The 20,391-nt window shown below is 34.3% G+C and overlaps 1 protein-coding gene across 5 annotated transcripts in view; it reads left to right on the top strand.

Moving 5' to 3' along the window:
- FAM172A (family with sequence similarity 172 member A) overlaps positions 1 to 20,391 on the top strand; it is a 429,500-nt gene that overhangs the window by 115,627 nt on the left and 293,482 nt on the right. For 4 of the 5 annotated variants that reach the window (XM_047731576.1, XM_047731573.1, XM_047731574.1 and 1 more), the window contains one exon: positions 2,439 to 2,630. The exons of the other annotated variant lie outside the window; for it this stretch is intronic. In XM_047731576.1, the coding sequence (XP_047587532.1) occupies positions 2,439 to 2,630 (192 nt within the window). The remainder of the gene's footprint in view (positions 1 to 2,438; positions 2,631 to 20,391) is intronic. 5 annotated transcript variants of the gene reach the window in all.

Raw genomic sequence — 20,391 nt, 5'->3', positions numbered from 1 at the left:
TTCCATAGCCATTCTAAGATCCATTAAGGCCTCAATGATTTTAAGAGGTACTTTTATTTGTGCACATTTAGACGTACTCTTTGGTAAATGAATGACTGGAAAACTTTGTGGCCCCTTTTTCATTATACATTGACAGCTTTGTTTTTGAATTTTTCTTTTGTTGTTACCACTTTTGTTTTTTTTTTTTGTTTTGTTTTTTGTTTTTTTAAAGATTTTATTTATTTATTTGACAGAGAGAAATCACAAGTAGACAGAGAGGCAGGCAGAGAGAGAGAGAGAGAGGGAAGCAGGCTTCCTGCTGAGCAGAGAGCCGGATGAGGGTCTCGATCCCAGGACCCTGGGATCATGACCTGAGCTGAAGGCAGTGGCTTAACCCACTGAGCCACCCAGGCGCCCCTCACTTTTGTTTTTTTTTTAAAGCCACTTTAACTGAGTGGTTCCTCAGTTTTCATATAACATTCATAGGTAAAAGGGAATTTTCCTTCTCAGATTTGGTTTTCCCCATTTCTCAACTACTTCTTTTCCTCTGAGTTCAGTCATGCCTGCTGTTATCATCAAAATTTCCTTACTTCTGGACATCACATGCAAGAGAAGCTAATGTGATTGTTTCACACTTCATACTTCTATTACTGCATACTAATTACTACTACGATCGGTTATGCCATTTTAATTTCTAGCATTGTGTAGCTCTTTTAAAATTCTTTATAGTTAGATATTATTTTAATCTTCAATATATGCTTTCTGAGCCAGGCAAGTATTGTAACAAGTTAAGAGGACACATTATTTAGTTAAATGCCTTTATTTAAAGGAGGTCACTGGTGATGCTAGATAACATTCCTTATTATAAAAGTTTATTCATTGCTTTATTTACTGAGTGCCTACAATGTGCCAGCCTCTCTTTTAACCATTGGAATGTCGCTGCATACAAACAGAAAAGTCCATGCCCTCCTGGACTTGCATTCTGGTGGTGAGAGGAGATGGTTAATAAACAGTTACATAAACATATGTATAAAGTAGAACATACATTATATTGTATTATGTGCTGTGAAGGAAAATAAAACTTTCTAGAAAAAGAGTCTAGGAAATTCTTGAGGAGACATTTAAATTTAGGGGTAGACAGGGAAGGCTTCCCTGAGGAGGGGAATTTTTTTTAAGCCCTATGGCTATGCTCTTCTTGCTGAAATAACTGCCCTTTGTGGTATTTAAACAAATGGCCACCAATCTATTTGTTTTAGAATTAGAGAAATGTTAATTTTTTTCTCTTCCCAGGAATAGTGACGGGGAACATGTAGAATCCAGGACTTTTTTTTTTTTTTTTTTTGGTATCTCGAGTTTTTGTCTATTTTTTAGTTTCATAATTTCATGAATCTATACTCTTAAAGAAGTGAAGAGCTATTTCATTACAAAGTATATGGACTGAACTTCTCTGTTTGAGTCTGTATGTTACCAGCCATCAAGACTTCTGGCTCTGACATGGCTGCACAGAAGCTTCCATTCCCAGTTACTGGCCGCTGCTGATGTGGAATACCACTCAGTGCAGGCCATCAGTCATGTAGACAGGTTAGGAAGTTATCTCTTTGTAAGTCTTTTGAGTCTTTCAAGTCTAAAACATAAAATCACCTGGTTTAAACCTAAACATTAAATACTATCAAAATATATAAAATATTCATTCCATAAATAAGTACTATATAAAATGCATAAAAATACTCATCTTATAAATATTTAGTACATAAAATAAAGTTAGAGGAATACTTAAATAGTATTCCTTCATAAAATAATTGTTACATGAGCCTGTGTTCACATCCTGAATGAAAGTTCAAAGACCACTTACATAGAATAGGTGATTGAGTTTTTAAATAGTTTCCTCTCCTACCTTTTAAAACCTTAGTAGTATTCTTTACTAATATATGATTTTCCAACAGGTGTATGCTCCTGTTGGGTTTTTCTGCTTTCTATTATAGATGTAATTTACTTCTGTTATAGAATTATAGACTCATTAGCTGTGTGATCTTTGGCAAGTTATTTAAACTGCCTAAGCCTCAATTTCTTCATGTATAAGTGACGATAATAATAATACCACCACTTTAATGAGATTGTGACTGAGGTAATGTTTTTAGGACATTTAGCATAGTATCTATACTGTAAGGACTCAAAAAAATCAGTTATTCTTATTTATATTATAATACTAAATATGCACCAATAATATAAGGAAATATATTTCCAGTATTTTTTTGCCATATTACTATCATGTCTTTGATGCTAATCCATTTCATATGTAGTTGTTAATGTCTAATGAATATTTCAGTTTTTTAAAGCTTTTTTGCTTCTATAACTCTAGTAGCCATTTATAATTTATGGTAACCATTAGTTGTTTTCTCATTTATGTCTGTGCCTGATCAGAAAACATGTATTTATTATTTAATTTTTTTTAATTACAGGTAGATGCCACTGAGAGTGAACCAAAGAGTTTTATCTTTATGAGTGAGGATGCTTTGACAAATCCACAGAAACTGATGGTTTTAATTCATGGTAGTGGTGTTGTCAGGGCAGGTCAGTGGGCTAGAAGGCTTATTATAAATGAAGATCTGGACAGTGGCACACAGATACCTTTTATTAAGAGAGCTATGGATGTAAGTGCAATTTCTTTTCTATTTTTTTAGCATTTTATAGCTCTGTTTTATTATGCATTATAAATTATTTTATCTTGTCTCTTCAAAAGTACATTCTAAACATAATTTTATCTTTAAATTGTTTTTTTATTTGTAATTCAAGATTATTCATTATTTTACAGTTGGAATGAAAAACTAAATGGTATTTTATTTAGATAATGTCTTTAAAATGAATATTTTTATTCTATATTTGTTATTATTTGAAATATCCCTTAATTTATCAAACACTTATCAATATTATTTAAAATACTTACAAAAATATCAAGATTGCTTTTGTAAATCTTTGCATACCTAATTTAGTTAAGTTAGAAACTGAAGGAAATCTACTTGAAATTAATTTCTTATTCTTTAAAAGAAGAGTTAAAAAAAAGAGTTGGAATGACTCAGTGTTTGTCATTTCTTTAAAAACTCTAGAACTCAGAAATAAACTGCTTTAAGCATTAGACAAAGACCTGTAAAATGGTAAATTGAAATATTTACTGAATTACTTTATTTTTACTTGAATTCTACCTTTCTAGAAACCGTTATTTTATGTATGCAAGGTTTTCTTTCCTAGAATAGTAAAATTGGGTTGTTACATCTTAATGTTTGGCTACTTTTTTTTTTTTAACTGTCTCATTCTTATGTTCTGCAGTGAACAGCCAAATTTTCCAAAGTATAGGTTTCTTTCGAATATGAATAGTTTTTTCAGAAAAAAGTGTTGTCTTGTAAAAAAGATTTCATATAAGAACTTAAAGTTATTTAGGGATGTATCTGTGCATGTGTGCTCTATAAGAGCTATATTATTACATTTTTGTAATTATACTGGGAGAGGAATTGCTTGATACATTGATGGTTTCAAAAGTTAAAGATAGGTTTCCTGCTCTTTTACCTCTGAAATTAAAATCAAGGCCCAGCCCAGCTCTTAAGAGACTATTTTTGTTAATAGTTTTTGAGGCCCTTAAAGTGCTTCAAGTAGAATTTCTTAGGTTAATTGTGTATTTTTTTTCAGTGTTCATGGATATGTAAAGAACACAACACATTACTTTTGACTGCAAATTTCAACAGTGCAATTTTAATGGAATTTAAGTAAAATTTAGTAGAATTTAAATAAAATAAATTGAAGTTTAGATTGAAGTAACTCACATAAAATATTGTATTATTTAAACATCTGTATTTCTGGCTATGAATAGTGAAATGAACTTTCTCTCTGACACATTAGTTTGTGGTTATAAGAGATGCTGTCATTGATTAAGAACATTATATATGAAATGTGATCACAATTCAGTATATATTTGAAAATACAGTTTAGTAAAGAAAATCGTGTGTTCGTACATATGAGGACTTGGTGAAATACTGTATGTAATTTTATTGTTCCTGCTACTAGATCAAGTAAGCCTTTTCTGTTCTAGGATATTTTATTATGTGAGATTTTTCAAGGTGAAAGAGTATGGTAAGTCATGCCAAACAACTATGAACAAACTATCTATTGATATCCCAAACAGAAGGAAGGAAGTTTGTCAGTAACTTTAGACTAGTCAGGCATTTTGTTAGTAGAAGTGTAGTGTTTAGAAACTAACAGCATTTCATTGCTTTGACTCTTTTCTGCTTTTCTCAATAATGGCAACTCATGATTCCTAAAAAAAAAAAAAAAAAAAAAATTCAGCTGATTTCCTAGTACTCTAGTATTTAGTGTATTTAGTATTTATGTGCTATGTACTTAAAAGTTTAATTGATACACTTTTTTCTCTTTATAAAAAAAACTGAATATGACCTTTATTGTGGTAAATTTCTACATGGTGAATATTTTTAAATGGCTATCTCTTTTTAATCTAGATAAAGTGATTTGTTACTTTGGCTTTACCGTTTCATGGTGTTTCTTTGGTGGTTCTTCAAAGGCTACTGTGTGTTTATGTATGGTGGGAGGACACTGGTTGTAAAGGGGTGATATTCTAGGAAGCAGGCACAGGAAGACTAATTGGAAGGACTAAAGCTATCTCATCCTTACCTTTTAATCAGATTAGCTCTATTTTTATTTTGTGGACTTTGTTCAAAAATTGTATTTAATGAAATGTTTCCAAAATTTAGAAAAGACTGGGAGCATTACCCATTTTTTTGTGATCTGTCAGTTTTTGATATCACAACTGAAGTAAATCTGTTATTTCTCAGGATAGACAATATGATCTCTACTCAGTTTTGTTAATAGTATGTCTGTTGTGGCAGCTGTCCCTTGAGCTCACCCACTCTCACTACTAAACATTCCTGCTTTCACAGCTCAAAAAAAAAAAAAAAAATCTGCTATATCTCTTGCACATTTTTTAGGAAAAGATTAAAGGTCCTAATATTGGATTCATAGCATTATAAGGTTAAATTAAAACTTTTTCCCATCAGTGGAACCCTGCCTCTGAGGCGACTGTTCTGTAAAAAGTAGGTTTAAATCTATGGAGCTACTTCGGTTGAAGCTGGGGTGAGAATTGGAGCAACTTCTACAATGACCCCTGAGATTTCTTCCCCAAACCCTAGGGCTCCATAGCTAACAGTCTGAGAATTAAAGATATTCCAGTCCTTGCATTTTAGATACTTTAGAACTTTATTATAAAAAATGTATTAAGATTTCATGTTGAAGAAATAGTACATATCAGATACATCCCCACAGTACTTCTGAGTGCCATAGCTCATATTTTTAGTGTTTAACAGTCTTCATTGCATAATACATTACTTGGAGTCAGAAACAGTGTATCATATAGCCAAGTACTGATTATTCAGTGTTTGTGCAGTTTGAGAGTTACTCATACGTGTTTCTTCTTTGATCTTTTCTCATGTGTATCTTTTTAGGCATTTCAGTTGGTCTCTGTAAAATGGGCAAGGAAAGAAAAGTCATTACACTACTTAAAGTCATTTAATTACTAATTGCAGATGTAGAACAAGGATGCAGAATTTAAGGAGCTGGTCAGTCTCTCAGGGTCGTGCAATATTTGTAGGATCCTGAGAGTGAGTAGCTCCTTAAATTTTGCATCATAGGCAGCTTTCTGATCTTTCCCTGTCCAGGCTTTGACTGACTGAGTTGTACTGTCAAAAAGTTTTATGGAGAGTAGTTTGGGAGCCACTGGTCTATACAGTCAAATTTTTCCATGCATCAGAATCATTTGAAGAGCTTTTTTTTAATTTTTATTTATTTATTTATTTATTTGACAGACAGAGATCACAAGCAGGCAGAGAGGCAGGCAGAGAGAGAGGAGGAAGCAGGCTCCTTGCCGAGCAGAGAGCCCGATGCGGGGCTTGATCCCAGGACCCTGAGATCATGACCTGAGCTGAAGGCAGCGGCTTAACCCACTGAGCCACCCAGGCGCCCCATCATTTGGAGAGCTTTTTGAAGCACAAATTGCCTTGTCCCAAAACCAGATTTTGATGCAGAAGAGTCTGGTTGGAGCCTGAGAATTTACATTTCTAAGACTGTCCCAGGTGATGTTTTGCTCTTAATCTGGATACCGCACTAGAACCTGGTGTAGGTAACATTCTTTGGATTTGTTGAGAGTTTATTTATACTTCTCAGGCTCTAGGTATAATGGCTAAGTTATAACTTGATGGCAATTATATTTAGTATGACAGAAAGTAAGAAGTTCTAGGAAATGTTTTTTTTTTTTTAATTTTTTTTTTAATTGACAGAGAAAGAGATCACAAGTAGGCAGAGAGGCAGGCAGTGGAGGGGCGGGGGAAGCAGGCTCCCCGCTGAGCAGAGAGCCTAAAGTGGGGCTGGCTCAATCCCAGGACCCTGAGACCATGACCTGAGCCAAAGGCAGAGAGGCTTAACCCACTGAGCAACCCAGGTGCCCCTAGGAAATGTTTTATAATAAAAACAGTAGGGAAGTAAAGTTTAAGTTATGAAGAATACTTTCAAAATACTAATAAGTGGTTCATACTCAAAATGATAAAATTTATTGATTTTAATAGTTTTGTAAGAAGTCTGGTTACTTCACTAAGCCCACCCATATTTTTACTAAATTCTCATAGCTGGATTATTTAGAAGAGTCTGATGTTTCCATACTTTCTTACCTTGAGTATAGCTTTCATATTGTTATATCTAAGTTTAAAGAAATTATACTATTTTTATCAATGTAATTGATACAGTTTGGGTTCTAAAACATGGTGGACTGAGCTAATTAATATGCATTTCTCCCTTCTGCATACACACATGTAAGAATAGTGGATAAAACATAGCAACAACAAAAATATTAAGTATCTAGTTATGTTCAAAAGCTAGAAAAGGAATCTTTAAATGCCTAACTACAAGAAAAAAACTTATACCCACGGTGGTAAGTTCCTCGAGAGTGTAGCAACCCCAAGGGGATAGCTAATGAGATACAAGCCCTAGGTCTGCATTACAGCTTTGAGCTTGAGAGGCAAGTGCTAATACCAAGACCCTTGGGTATAGCTAAGGCCTGGAAGTTTCTGCCCTTTTAGTTTTCAGGAGTAGAAAAATCAGTTCATGGCCCAAAGATGAAAAAAGGAAGTTTATTTGTTAGAGAGGCCAAGTGGGGTAAATTAACATCCTCCCTTGGGAAATAGAAGCCACAGATCACACTCCAAAGTTGGATTTGGATTTGCAGCCTAAATTTAGACAACCCATGTAAGTGTGGGAATTTCAAACAATGTATATTAATGTAAAAATGGACTTTGGACGGATGAAATTTCTGGGGTACTAGATGGAAGCAAACACAAAATTCCCGGTAACAACACTTTCCAACCCAGGGTTAAACCCTAATGAAGGTGAATTTCTAGTCAGAAACTAAAAATTATATGAGGAAATGATTCGTCACAAGGAAGAGTCAGGTGAGGCAACTATCAGACACAGTTGAAGAGAGAATTGGTAAATTAAAACCTAGAGTTGAAGAGTATTGTATACAGAATATAGTAGAGAATTGAGGAAAAAAATTGATATTTTTAAAAATGATAGATAAAGAACATGACTTTTTATCATAAGAATTTCAAAAAATTGATAGGGAAAAAGTCAAGAATAGAATAAAATCTAATATTTTTTTTTAAAGATTTTATTTATTTAGTTGACAGAGAGATCACAAGTAGATGGAGAGGCAGAGAAAGAGAGAGAGAGAGAGAGAGGGAAGCAGGCTCCCTGCTGAGCAGAGAGCCTGATGCGGGACTCGATCCCAGGACCCTGAGATCATGACCTGAGCTGAAGGCAGCAGCTTAACCCATTGAGCCACGCAGGCGCCCCAGAATAAAATCTAATATTTTTGTAGATGTTTCAGAAAAACAATAGGAAAGAGGGGGAGAAGAAGTAATATATTAATTTCTGATAGTAAATACAGAGGTTGAAGTATGGCATAGCTTAAGCAAGACAAATGGAAAGAAATCTACATTTAAAATGTATTAAAATAAAACTGCAGAGCATCAGATGGTACACGCATGTAATCTGAAAGTCAAGTGAAATAAAAAATAATTTATCAAAATAGTGATTATCCTTTGCTAATCCTTCCTCACTTATTCTGTTCCCTAGACATAATCACTCAGTACTTTTTGGTATTACTTGTTTGCTCTCTATCCATATTTTTTTTTAAAGATTTTATTTATTTATTTGAGAGAGAGACAGTGAGAGAGAGCATGAGCGAGGAGAAGGTCAGAGGGAGAAGCAGACTCCCCATGGAGCTGGGAGCCCGATGTGGGACTCGATCCCCAGGACCCGGGGATCATGACCTGAGCCGAAGGCAGTCGTCCAACCAACTGAGCCACCCAGGCGTCCCCTCTATCCATGTTTTTAAATTTAATACTGTCTCTTGATCTATCAGTCACATTCTGTTATGGTAGACAAGAATCTCTTTCCTATTATTGCAGTTTTTTGGATTAAATCAGAAATCAAGCTTTACAATATTACTACTACTGTAAATTTTGTTATGGCTGACTCAGGTACAACCTATGGTTACTTCTCATTTTTGCTGAAGTTTGTTTTCATGGAATTCTTTTTTTTTCCTATTTTCTTTACAGTAATTGTTAATTCAGCTTTTGATTTATCTCTCAGTAGTGTTTTTAAAGGGTCAGACTTACCAAATCATCTCATAATTTCCTGTTTTTCTCTGGAGAACTCTCTTTTGGAACCCGTGGACTTTCTTTCCAGTCCTAACTGGTCACTTTCTAAGCCTGCCTATCTACCTGTTTTCCTGGGACTCCCCTTAGATGGTCTCCTTATGTTTGAACTCCTGTTTCCTGGATCTAATGAACCCAGCTTTTTGGATATATGCCCTCATTTTGTTGGAGCCATCAAAAAGTGAATACAAGATAAGTTTTTGAAACCTTTTATTTCTGAAAAAAAAAAGCCTTTATTTTACTTGCTTCCTTTATTTTGATAATTCAGGTAGGCATAGAATTCCAAGTTGAAAATCATTTTCATTCTGAAGTTTGAATGCTTTGTTTCATCATCTTTTAGTTTCCAGTGTTTTAACTGAAAAGTCTGGTACCATTCTGACCTTGAATACTTTTGTTCCTTCTGTTAAGCTTCTTTTCCTTTTGCCTGATGTCAAGAAATTACTCATATTGCTTTTAAGGAATTTCCTATGCCTTGGTGTTTTTATCTTTTTGTTTCTTTCATTGTGTTGGGCACTTGGTGATTCCTTCTGTCTGTACTGTAAACTCATGATTCTCAATTCTTAGAAGATTTTTTGTGTTGTTTCTTTTTCATTTTAATCTTCTCTTTTTCTAGAATTAGTATCTTGATTTTGGAATTGTGGATTGAGCCTGTAAATGCTTTGTCTAATTGCCTGTACTTTCTTATTTTCCGTCTATTTTTTGCTCTAGTTTTGTTATTAGGTTACCTACTTTATCTTTTAACCCTTCTGTAGAATTTTCAAAGTTCTTCTATCATAGTTTGATAGTTTGATAAAGTTCTATCATATTTTGGAATGGAATTCTCTTTTGAATCATTTTGCAGACTTTTGCATAGTACACCTGATTTGAGCTCTGTGTCTCTCTCCTCTCCTGTGGTCTTTTGTCCTTCTAGGCCTTCTCTAGGTAAGTTTCTCAAAAGGAAACACCTTTGATCTCTTATAGGGCTAGCTGCATAATGTAAGATTATGACCTAGTTTTGGGGTTTTTGGTTTCCTTTTTTAAGGAATGGGATAATTGTACCTAATGTGAACTTAAAAGTAATGCCTCTGGATAACGGGCATCCCAGTTTCTGAGTTATTCTCAAATTCTGTGGATGAGTTGGCTTTCTTGTAGTCGTTATTTCCTTCTGGGCACTTGAGTTTTTTTTTTTCCTCTATGGTACAAATCCAGTTCTATCAGTTTACAGTCTTCGAAAAATGTGTCAATGTCTGTGTCCTCTTTTCTCTCCATTCTCATTTGTTTTGTCCTGATGGGTTAATACCACCCTTCTTTACTCAGTAATTTGAGTAATAAATTTTTTTTTAAGATTTTATTTATTTATTTGACAGACAGAGATCAGAAGTAGGCAGAGAGGCAGGCAGAGAGAGAGAGAGGAGGAAGCATGCTCCCTGTGCAGCAGAGAGCCGGATGTGGGGCTGGATCCCAGGACCCTGGGATCATGACCTGAGCCGAAGGCAGAGGCTTTAACCCACTGAGCCAGCCAGGCGCCCCCAGTAATAAACTTTTTTTAACTAAAATTTTAGTGTGATTTGTGGAAGGAATGGAGATAATCAAAAGAATTTAGTATAGCATTTTAATTACATGTTTTTTTATCTCATTATTCCAGTGATATTTAGTCACTTTATAATACATAGCTTTTTTTTAAACAAATAACATTAAAGCAGTTTTCTGTATAACAAAATTGTATGTAAATCTTAGAGGATGACATCCTTATGTAGCAGCGTTCATCACACTAGAATATTTTAGGATTTTTTTTTAAAACCATTGATTATGGGGCAACTAAATTAAAGAATACATAAACTGTTGCTTGACTGATACAAATTATAGACTTCAAAAGTTGATTTAGAGCTTTTTAGTTTTTAAATTGTTTGCTTCCCTTTTAATACCTATACTTACCTTTTCTGTTCTGATGATTCCTCTTTCCTTAATGCATTTGGGATTCCTCCCTTTTTTGACAGGCACATTTTGTAAAGCTGAATGATTATAGTATTAGGATTTTTTTTTTTTACAAATACGTATGGAGCCATTATGGGTGGTTGTCTAAAATAGGATGTGGTTTCTTCTTGTTGTTTTTTCTCAGTAATTCAAGTAATAAAATTTTGGTGACACCTCCTTAACTCCTACCGTCAATTCCTAGTCTTCCAACTATGTATTTCAAGGTCTTACTGTTTGAGAATAAGTATTTACAAAGTTGGTGACATGGAAATTTTAAGAGGATTCTAGTGGATATTGTTGGCTAATAGATGGTAGTAAGAAGTACATATCAGTTTAGGGCATAGTTTTATTTTGGAATATATGGAGCAATGCCATCTAGCAGCTTTTGGGATATTATTTAGTATTTATATAGTACAAGCAGAGTATGGTTTAGCAGGAGATGTATATTTAAGGTCTCAGAAACCTCCAAAATATGGAAATTTTTTTGGACCTTTCAAGTATATCTTTGTTTAAGTGATTTATAAGCTTCGTTGCTTTTTTTATAGTAATTCAAAGATTTGTGGATTTAAGAAATGCTCATTAAAATAAGGTGTCATTTTTCAACATATAAGATTGGCAGATAAATTGGTGACAAGTTGTATGATAATAACAAGTTTTAATATTGTTGGAAATGTAATTTGAAGCCATCTTTTTAGTGGCAGTTTAGTTATATCGCCCCAAATTAAATGTGCTTATTAACCTTTGACCCTAAATTGCATTTGTAGTAATTTACACTAGAGCAGTACACACTATATACATACATACAAGCATGCTCATCAAAGCATTTTGTAATAACATAGAAACTTCTAATCACCTAAATATCCACCAGTAGGAGACTATTTGATTAAGTAACGGTATATTCGTATCATTAAAAATTATGTAGCTCTTAAGGAGAATGAGTGGTATGTGTGTGTATGTATGTTCATTCATATAAGATGATGTCTAAGAGTTATCAGATGAAAGCACGAGAGTGAGATCATTTGCTCAAAAGTAGTTACATACACCACCATACATACATGAGTATACATGGATGTTCCTGGAAATTGATGCAAGAAACCATGAATTTTTTCTTTTATTTTTATTTCTTCAATTGTTCTATTTAATTCTCTCTCTCTCTCTCTCTCTTTTGTTACTTTGAGCAGGTGTTACTTCAATAACTAAAAAGGTAATAATTTAAATTTTTTTAAAAATAATATTCATGAAATATACTGCATTGTGGTTATTCACTTAACTATTTCTAAAAGTACTTAAATTTTAGATTATAAAACTACAAGCAACTTATTTAAATAATGATTGATTTTTTTTCCCCTCAAAGACTGGCTATATTTAGACAACTAAAATTTACATTTCAAATTAAAAAAAAAACAACAACCTGCTACTTCTTTTTTTCCTATTTGAAATACAGACTACTAAATTATAGGTTGAAACCAAGAGCACTAATTCCAAATTTTAAAAGTAAACTTTGAAAAAACTATATATTAATCAAAGGAAATATAAGCTGTTACATTACAGACTTCATAAAAGATTGTTCAGGAATTCCAGAAAAGGTTAAAAAAGCTTAGCACATTATTGAACTGACAAGGTATATGAGGCCACACTAGCCCCCATGCCAGCAAAAGAAAACAATGGAATGACAGCTCTTGTGTTTGGAGAGAGGTTGTTAACGACAGCTTATGCCTTTATGATTTCAACTCCTGACAGAAGACAGGTCTGCTTGTTGCATCATGGCAGATATATCATTACCTTCTGGCCCTGTCATGACTGAATTGGGGGAAAAAAAACAACAACACATCCAGTTTTGAAAATCCAATTACCTTCTGGAATTTTGGTCACCATTTCTGAATTAGATGTGTAAAAGCCATTCTGTGATAGATAGCTCTTTGCTTCTGTATTGTTCTCTAGTAATGAAAACTGATTAACTAATTAAGCAGATACTGAAGCTTTTCCTGTAGTCGAAGTAGAGAGGGATGTATAACAGCGTAGAGCATCTTATATTCTCACACCAGCCCAAGAAAAATATTACAAGGACTCTTATCCTTAATAACTGTTTTCTACCTATATTTATACCTGATATCAAGTAACTTAGAGCTTTTCCCTAAATGCAAGAGAAAAATACTGGGTTTTAAAAACAATTATGTATCACTTTTACATGAAAAAATATTGGCCAAAATTATAATTTGGTTATGACTTGATCTTTCTGTTTCGCAAGTACATGTACATTTGAATTCTGTTGTATGGTTTTTTGTTTTTGTTTTGTTTTTTTTTCTCTCTCCTTGGCTACCTAAGAAGTGACCCTGGAGATAGAAAGAAAGGGTGTGGGTTTTGAAATTATGTCAAAGCCTCGGGGTTTGTATATGATCAGAATTTTAATGGAGGTTGAGGTAAGTTTAAATGCATAGAAGGCGAACGTAAAAAATTTGTTTAATTTCTGTCATGTTGTTCTTTTTTTGAGTCACTCTGATGTCTTTTTCAAGTCTGCTTTACGCTTGAGCTTTGTGTTAACTGTATCCACGATCTGTGTTTTTCCCTCTTTTTATTCTGTTAGAACTGCTGATCCCTTTTCTGTGGTTCTTCCTTTAATATCAGCTGAAGCAGTTTGAATTGCTGAATCAAAGCTGTTTGGGGAGTGAGAGAGTGTGTAAGATTGTAGCAGGGTGAGATTCTCTGGGTAGAAGGTAACACCTCCTGCAGTTATAATCAATGCTCTGGACACTTTCAAAGATAGGAGAAGCCATGACTTGCTCCGGGGTTAAACTTTTAAAAGAACTTCCCTAGAGAAAAATGTCATCAATAAAGTGAAATAATTAGTTGACAATTCTTGAGTAGCCTAGGTTTAACAAGGAAAGATTGAAGATAGGTCAGCTTTGCATTTTTGACTGTACTTTTGGTTTCTTTCAGGTTTCAGCTTTATACTTGTATTTCTCTTAAACATGACTTTAAAAACTTACTTACTTCCATATATTAGTTAAGCCCTGAGTTACTTTAATTTGAGAAGAATTAAAATGAAAAGAATATTAGTCTTTAGTAATAGGAAATAGTCTACACTTTCACTTGAAATAATTGAGATAGTAAATTGTGAAAGTTAGGTTGTTTATGAAAGTGTAGTTTATACTGTTAAAGTCGCCAAGCTTTAGATTAAATGCATTATATTTACATAATTAGTAAAATGTGATTTTTAAAGAAAATAATGTTAATCAAGTGAATTTTAGGATAAATAATTTTTAATTTTCAGGGGAATTGTTCAGTAGCATTTCATGCATCTGATACTCTTTGGTGATGATTTTACTTAGCCATTTACATGATGTAAATAAAAGGTGTATTTTAAAATGTTAATTCCAAGATAATTTGTCTATTTCTATGTAGGATACTAGAAATTCTGACTAATGCCTAATTATGACTTGAAGATTTAATATGAAAAAGATACATCTATTAATTACTTATTTTGTATTTATAATATAACTTTTTAAAATTAAGATTGGATTTCAGCAGTAATTCTGGATAGTAATAGGCCAGTATTTTAATTCTTTTTTACATAGAATATAGAGTCTTGTTTTCCTGGACATAAAACAAATCACCACTTAAAATTTATAGTGATGTGTTTAAAGAATTAAGTGGAATACTTTGGCATACTTTGTATATTTAGAATCATGTACTTCTATATTTAAATTAAATAAGCTCTTATCAGTTTACTCCAGTTATGAATAACTGATTAGTTATCCCATACTGTCAAGTATTCATTCAGATATCAACAATCTTAGAATCTTAGAGTCTGTGTTGTTTGTGCTTATAATCATTATTGTAAAGGAGATGGTACCTTGTTTATGAAAAATATATACAAGGATGAATATGCCTCTTGAAGCTTGAAGGCTGTGGAAGAAGGCGTCCAGTAGTATTAATTTTAAAAACCATAAGTAGTAAGGTGTTAATAAAAAGTAATTAAAAAAAAACACAGGTCGGGGCGCCTGGGTGGCTGTCAGTTAAGCAGCTGCCTTTGGCTCAGGTCATGATCCCAGAGTCCTGGGATGGAGCCCCACGTGGGACTCCCTGCTCAGCAGGGAATCCGCTCCTCCCTCTGCCCTTCCTCCTGCTTGTGTTCTCTCTCTTTCTCTCAAAGAAGTAAATAAAATATTAAAAAAATAAAAAGGATGCTGGGGGCGCCTGGCTGGTTCAGTTGGTTGAGCTGCCAACTCTTGATTTTGGTTCAGGTGATCTTGGGGGTCCTGGGCTCTAGTTCCCCCGCCAAGCTCACAGTCACTCTCTCTAAAATAAATCCTTAAAAAAAAAAAAAAAGACACTATTTGAGATAGGAGATGTATGTGTAAACATTTATGCTTTTCTTTCCTGGTGCAACTTGAACACAGGATGTTAAATAATAACTCACTTTAATAAGAATCAGTTTATTTCTTTATTAAAAATAGATATGTTTTGAAACATATCCATGATTATACCATATACACAAACACACATGTCTACCTACCTACAAGTATCTGTGTATGTTAAAATTCCAGATTGCTGGGGCGCCTGGGTGGCTCAGTGGGTTAAGCCGCTGCCTTCGGCTCGGGTCATGATCTCGGAGTCCTGGGATCGAGTCCCGCATCGGGCTCTCTGCTCAGCAGGGAGCCTGCTTCCTCCTGTCTCTCTGCCTGCCTCTCTGCCTGCCTCTCTGCCTGCTTGTGATCTCTCTCTGTCAAATAAATAAATAAAATCTTAAAAAAAAAAAAATTCCAGATTGCTAACACAGTAGTATCTTTTTTTAAATAAACTATTATTTGAAAGACTTGTCATTTCTGTTGGGAAAGGAGTACTGGCTTACTTATTTATACCATGAGTTGTATATTTGAATAAAATTATGTTCTCTAATGAAAATTGGTCTTGAAAATATTTAAGAGAACATTTATCCAGACAAACACATGCCAAGAATATTTCTAAACTTTTTTTTTTTTAAGATTTTATTTATTTATTTGACAGAGAGAAATCATAAGTAGGCAGAGAGGCAGGCAGAGAGAGAGGAGGAAGCAGGCTCCCTGCTGAGCAGAAAGCCCGCCGCGGGGCTTGAACCCAGGACCTGGGAACATGACCTGAGCCGAAGGCAGCGGCCCAACCCACTGAGCCACCCAGGCGCCCCTATTTCTAAACTTTTTAAGGAAAGTGTAATGTGCTTCTCAGTTTGTGTTTTCTGACAGTAAGAAAATAATCTCTGCATTGAGCTTTTCATGCACATTTACTTAGTATTGTAATGATTTAAAAACATACTGCCCTTTTGAACAGTTTGTGTTGTTTGTGATCAAAAACTTAAGGAAGTTAAACACTTCTATCAGAACAAACTTAAACGCTGGGTAAGTTTTTTTTTTTCCCAGAAATTAACAAATTATAACATCAAAACCTGTATGGAAAGGTATGTAATAGGTCATCTGCTGCTGTAGGCATTTTATCTTCCTCCAGGATTCAGTTGTTTTGGTTTCTTTCACTTTCTGCCTGTGGCACTGTATGGTAAAATTCAGACCTCCTCTTCCCCTCCAAGGAATCTCAGGGGTGGAGGATAACTTATACAAAATTAATAAATGGGGTAGCCTTTTCATTGTTGCCCATCCAAGGCAATTTGCAGTGTTCACTTTAGAGGAAAAAAATTGGGTTGTGTAGGAAGCACTTAAAACAATAAATTAACAAGTTTAAAGCCATGAGTCCATTGTAAAAGATATGTATCTCGAGTTTAAAAATACTGACCTAGTAATTTCTTAAGACTCCTCCTTTTATTTTTTTGGTCTAATAAATGATAAAATCTAACCTGAAAATGAAAAACAAGTGTAGTGTTTGTATTTTATGGTAACTAAACTAAATGGATTAGTTCATTTAGCCAGAGGAGTTTAACTATAAGAGTTTGTCTATTAGAATTCTTATTTTTACACTTCAGGTATGTCTGTCATTTTATTAAGCATTTTGTTGTGGTATACTAGAGGAATAGTTTTACAGAAGAGAGAAAAATTGGCATAAATGCTGCTGATGTCTTACAATGTGTGCTTCAGGGTGCTCTAATCTGTATAGATACCATAGGTAGTGGGATTTAAGATTGCTTTCTCCAGGAAATTATATAAATAATAAATAGTATTTTGTATAGTCTTATTTCTTTTTTTCTTTTTAATCTCTGGAGAACTTTTTTGTTAGCTCTAATATTGTTAGGTATATAGTCTTTTTTTCCCTTAAATTTAGATATGTTTGAATTGTTTTAAGACAAATGATTTTAATATTGGAATTGTTTTAAAGAAGCATTTAGAAGAAAGCCACATCATTGTCTCATCTTGAGCTTCTGCAACTCAATTTGTTAATGTACAGAGGTGAGACAGTTAAGACTCCTGAATACTATAGCTTTGGGAAATATCCTGTTACGTTGTTTAGGATATATTGCATCATGCCGTAACTGTAACAACTTGCCTAATAATAGCAGTCTTATTTTCTGAAATGTTTCTTGGGTGTGCTTGTTACTCACTAAACTACAAGCTCATTGAGGGCAGGACATACATTTTCTCCATTGCCTAGCAGTATGGTTTAGTAGATAAGAACATGGGCTTTGGTGTTAAACATTACTAGTTACCAGTTTTAGCTTTGCAACTTAACAGCGTGTGATGTGGTCAAGTGTTTTGTTGTTCAGTCTTGGTTTACTAATCCATAAAGTAATCACAATAGTACCAAACTCATAGAATTATGCTGAAGATTAAATGACAAAATGTATGAAGGACCCGTACCACTATACATGAAGCTAATTTTTTTTTTCATGGATAGAGAGATAAAAGAATTCCATTAGCAAAAGAGAAAAATGTGATAGCTTATTGGCAGGCACCATTCTTTATGTTAAATCCATTAAAAGACAATAGTATGTGATTTCAGCTCTACCATTCTTAAATAGGAACATGATGTGTACAAGCTCTTAATATAGCAGCTGCCACATGATGAGTACTTAATAAATGTTAATAGTAATGAAGGTGGAAATGGTAGTTATTTAGTGATTAGTTTTGTTTTCCTTTATTTTCTCCATTTTGCTCTCTAAATCCTGCCAGTCTCTAACCTATTCCTGTAACAGTATGACTGGGTTTTTCCTGGCATCTTGTATTGGCAGTTATTTTTCTGGATGCGTATTATCCAACTATTCTAAGGACCCAGAGGACACGGGATAAAGTTGGTATTGGCAGTACCTTGGAGGTGTAGATGATAGACTTGCATTATCATTCCCCGGGGGTAACTACACCTAGCAAGTGGAAACATAAGCATCCTAATAATGGCAAAAGTTTTGTTCTAACTTTCCTGCCCTGTGAAATCCATCCTTGTATCCATCCATTAATCCTCCAATTCATCTATAGATCCATCAAGTATTTATTGAGGGTCAGTCACTGTTCTAAGTTTAGGGAGATACAGTAGTGAATAAAACAGAGTACTTGTTCTCAAGATATTGTGGTTTAATGGAGGATACAGGCAAGTTCAGTACAATACCAAATAAGCATAGGGTATCATGGGGCAGCATATTGAAGGCATCTCTCCCTCTCTCTCTTTTTTTAAGATGTTATTTATTTATTTGAGAGAGAAACAGAGACAGACCATGAGTGGGGGGAGGAGGCAGAGGGAGAGGGAGAAGCAGACTCCCCTGCTGAGCAGGGAGCCCAACACAGGGCTTGATCCCAGAACCCTGAGATCAGGACCTGAGCCAAAGACTGATTGATGTTTGACTGACTGGGCCACCCAAGCACCCTATTGAAAGCATCTCTTAAGGCCATCTCTTCAGAAATATTTCCCAGAAGAAGGGTTATTTACATGAAGTCCTTACGTATGAGTAGACACTTGGAGGTAAGGAGAGGTATTCTAGATAGAAATTTTAGTTGAATAAAGCTTGGACATTGAGTTTGATGTGAGAGAGAGAATATAAGACTAGGGCTGCAGAGATCATCAGGGACTGATGTGTCCACTTAAGGTATTTGTAAATTGTCTTAGGGATTATGGAACAGCATTGAGCAATTTCTAAAAGAGGAAATAACGTGCTCAGATTTGTGTTTTGGAATATTAATTCTGGCATAATTCAAAAGAGTAGATTCAGTGACTGGTAACATACTATTGAAGTAACATGTGTGAACAAAAATAGTTTAATGAACTGAGGAACCAATGAGGTTGTATAGAACTGGAGAGATATATAAGCCTATTATAATGATTTGACTATATGTGGGAAGTGAAAGAAACAAATCAAATACAGTAGCTGGGTTTCTGACTTGTGTAATGGGGAGATGGTAGTAACACTAAGTGAGTTGAGGAGTACTGAAGAGGAGTGATCTTTTAACATTGAGGAAGTTGAGAATCTTTTTTTTTTTTTTTTTTTTTTTAAAGATTTTATTTATTATTTATTTGACAGAGAGAAATCACAAGTAGACAGGGAGGCAGGCAGGCAGAGAGAGAGAGAGAGAGAGAGAAGCAGGCTCCCTGTCGAGCAGAGAGCCCGATGCGGGACTTGATCCCAGGACCCTGAGATCATGACCTGAGCCGAAGGCAGCGGCTTAACCCACTGAGCCACCCAGGCACCCCTAGGAAGTTGAGAATCTTATATTAGACATGAAGTGCTTATGCTACCATATTCTTCCCAAGCCATTTGTTTGACAGTGCCTGTGATCCCACTTTCTGACTCTTCTCCATCATATCCCTGTTTCAGCAAGAGGCATGCTGGGTCTTGCAGAGACTTTGAAGAAATAATTTCCTGATAAGCCTAAGTCCCTTGTTATAAAATTGCAAGAAAAAGCTTAACTAACCCTAACATTAATATATCTCCTAATGTTGTGCAGATTAATTTATACTGTGATTTAACTCACTTTTGCTTTTGTATTTCCTTTTCTATTAGCATGTTTGTCTTAGGAAACTTACCTTGAGACCGAGAAAAACATTGTGTTTAGTTAGATGAAGTCTGTTGACTGCCATTACAAAATTTGTAGAAAAGAGATAAAATTTATGGATATTTAATATGGTCACATTCCACATTTAAATATTTCACAATATTGTTCATGTTCTTCTCTCCCAAAGCAGTGACGGCTTAACTTTTGAAATTTGCATCATAGGGAAAGTGTGGGCGTATACTTTTCTTCATAATGAAAATAGTTTTCTTATTTCTTTAATGAAGGTGTTATACTAGATGGTCTGAATTGGTCTTCCTAGGTCTTAAATTGATTCCATAGATTCTATTTTTATATATTTTTTTAATAACACAGTATGCGCACTTTAAGAAACCAAACTATAGGAAAATTTTGGTTTTATTTCTCAAAATTTAATCTCACTCTTTTTATTTTCCTTCTAATACGAAATTTCCTCCTAATTGCAAAAATGTAACTGTTTTACAAAAAAATCTACCACAGAGATGTTGTCAATAGTGAATTCTTTTTGTATTAATGTATTCATTAAGAGATCGTTAACTGCTGGGGGAATGGAGAGAGAAGGTTGCTATACTGAAGTGTTGCTATTAATTGAAAATGCAGAACTACTGAAACACCTGGCACGTAAACACATTCAGCAGCTTTTCATTTACCACATATGTCCCAATTCAAAAATTTCAGGCAGTACATAGTCTCACCCATGTCCAGATAGGTGTAAGTAAATGTCCTGTAGGAGGAGATTTGAATGAGAAAAGCTG

The sequence above is a fragment of the Lutra lutra genome, chromosome 5 (genome assembly GCF_902655055.1).
Source record: "Lutra lutra chromosome 5, mLutLut1.2, whole genome shotgun sequence".
Classification (NCBI taxonomy): Eukaryota; Metazoa; Chordata; class Mammalia; order Carnivora; family Mustelidae; genus Lutra; species Lutra lutra.
Note: the sequence above shows the minus strand (reverse complement) of the source record. Positions and strands in the feature narration are given on the sequence as shown.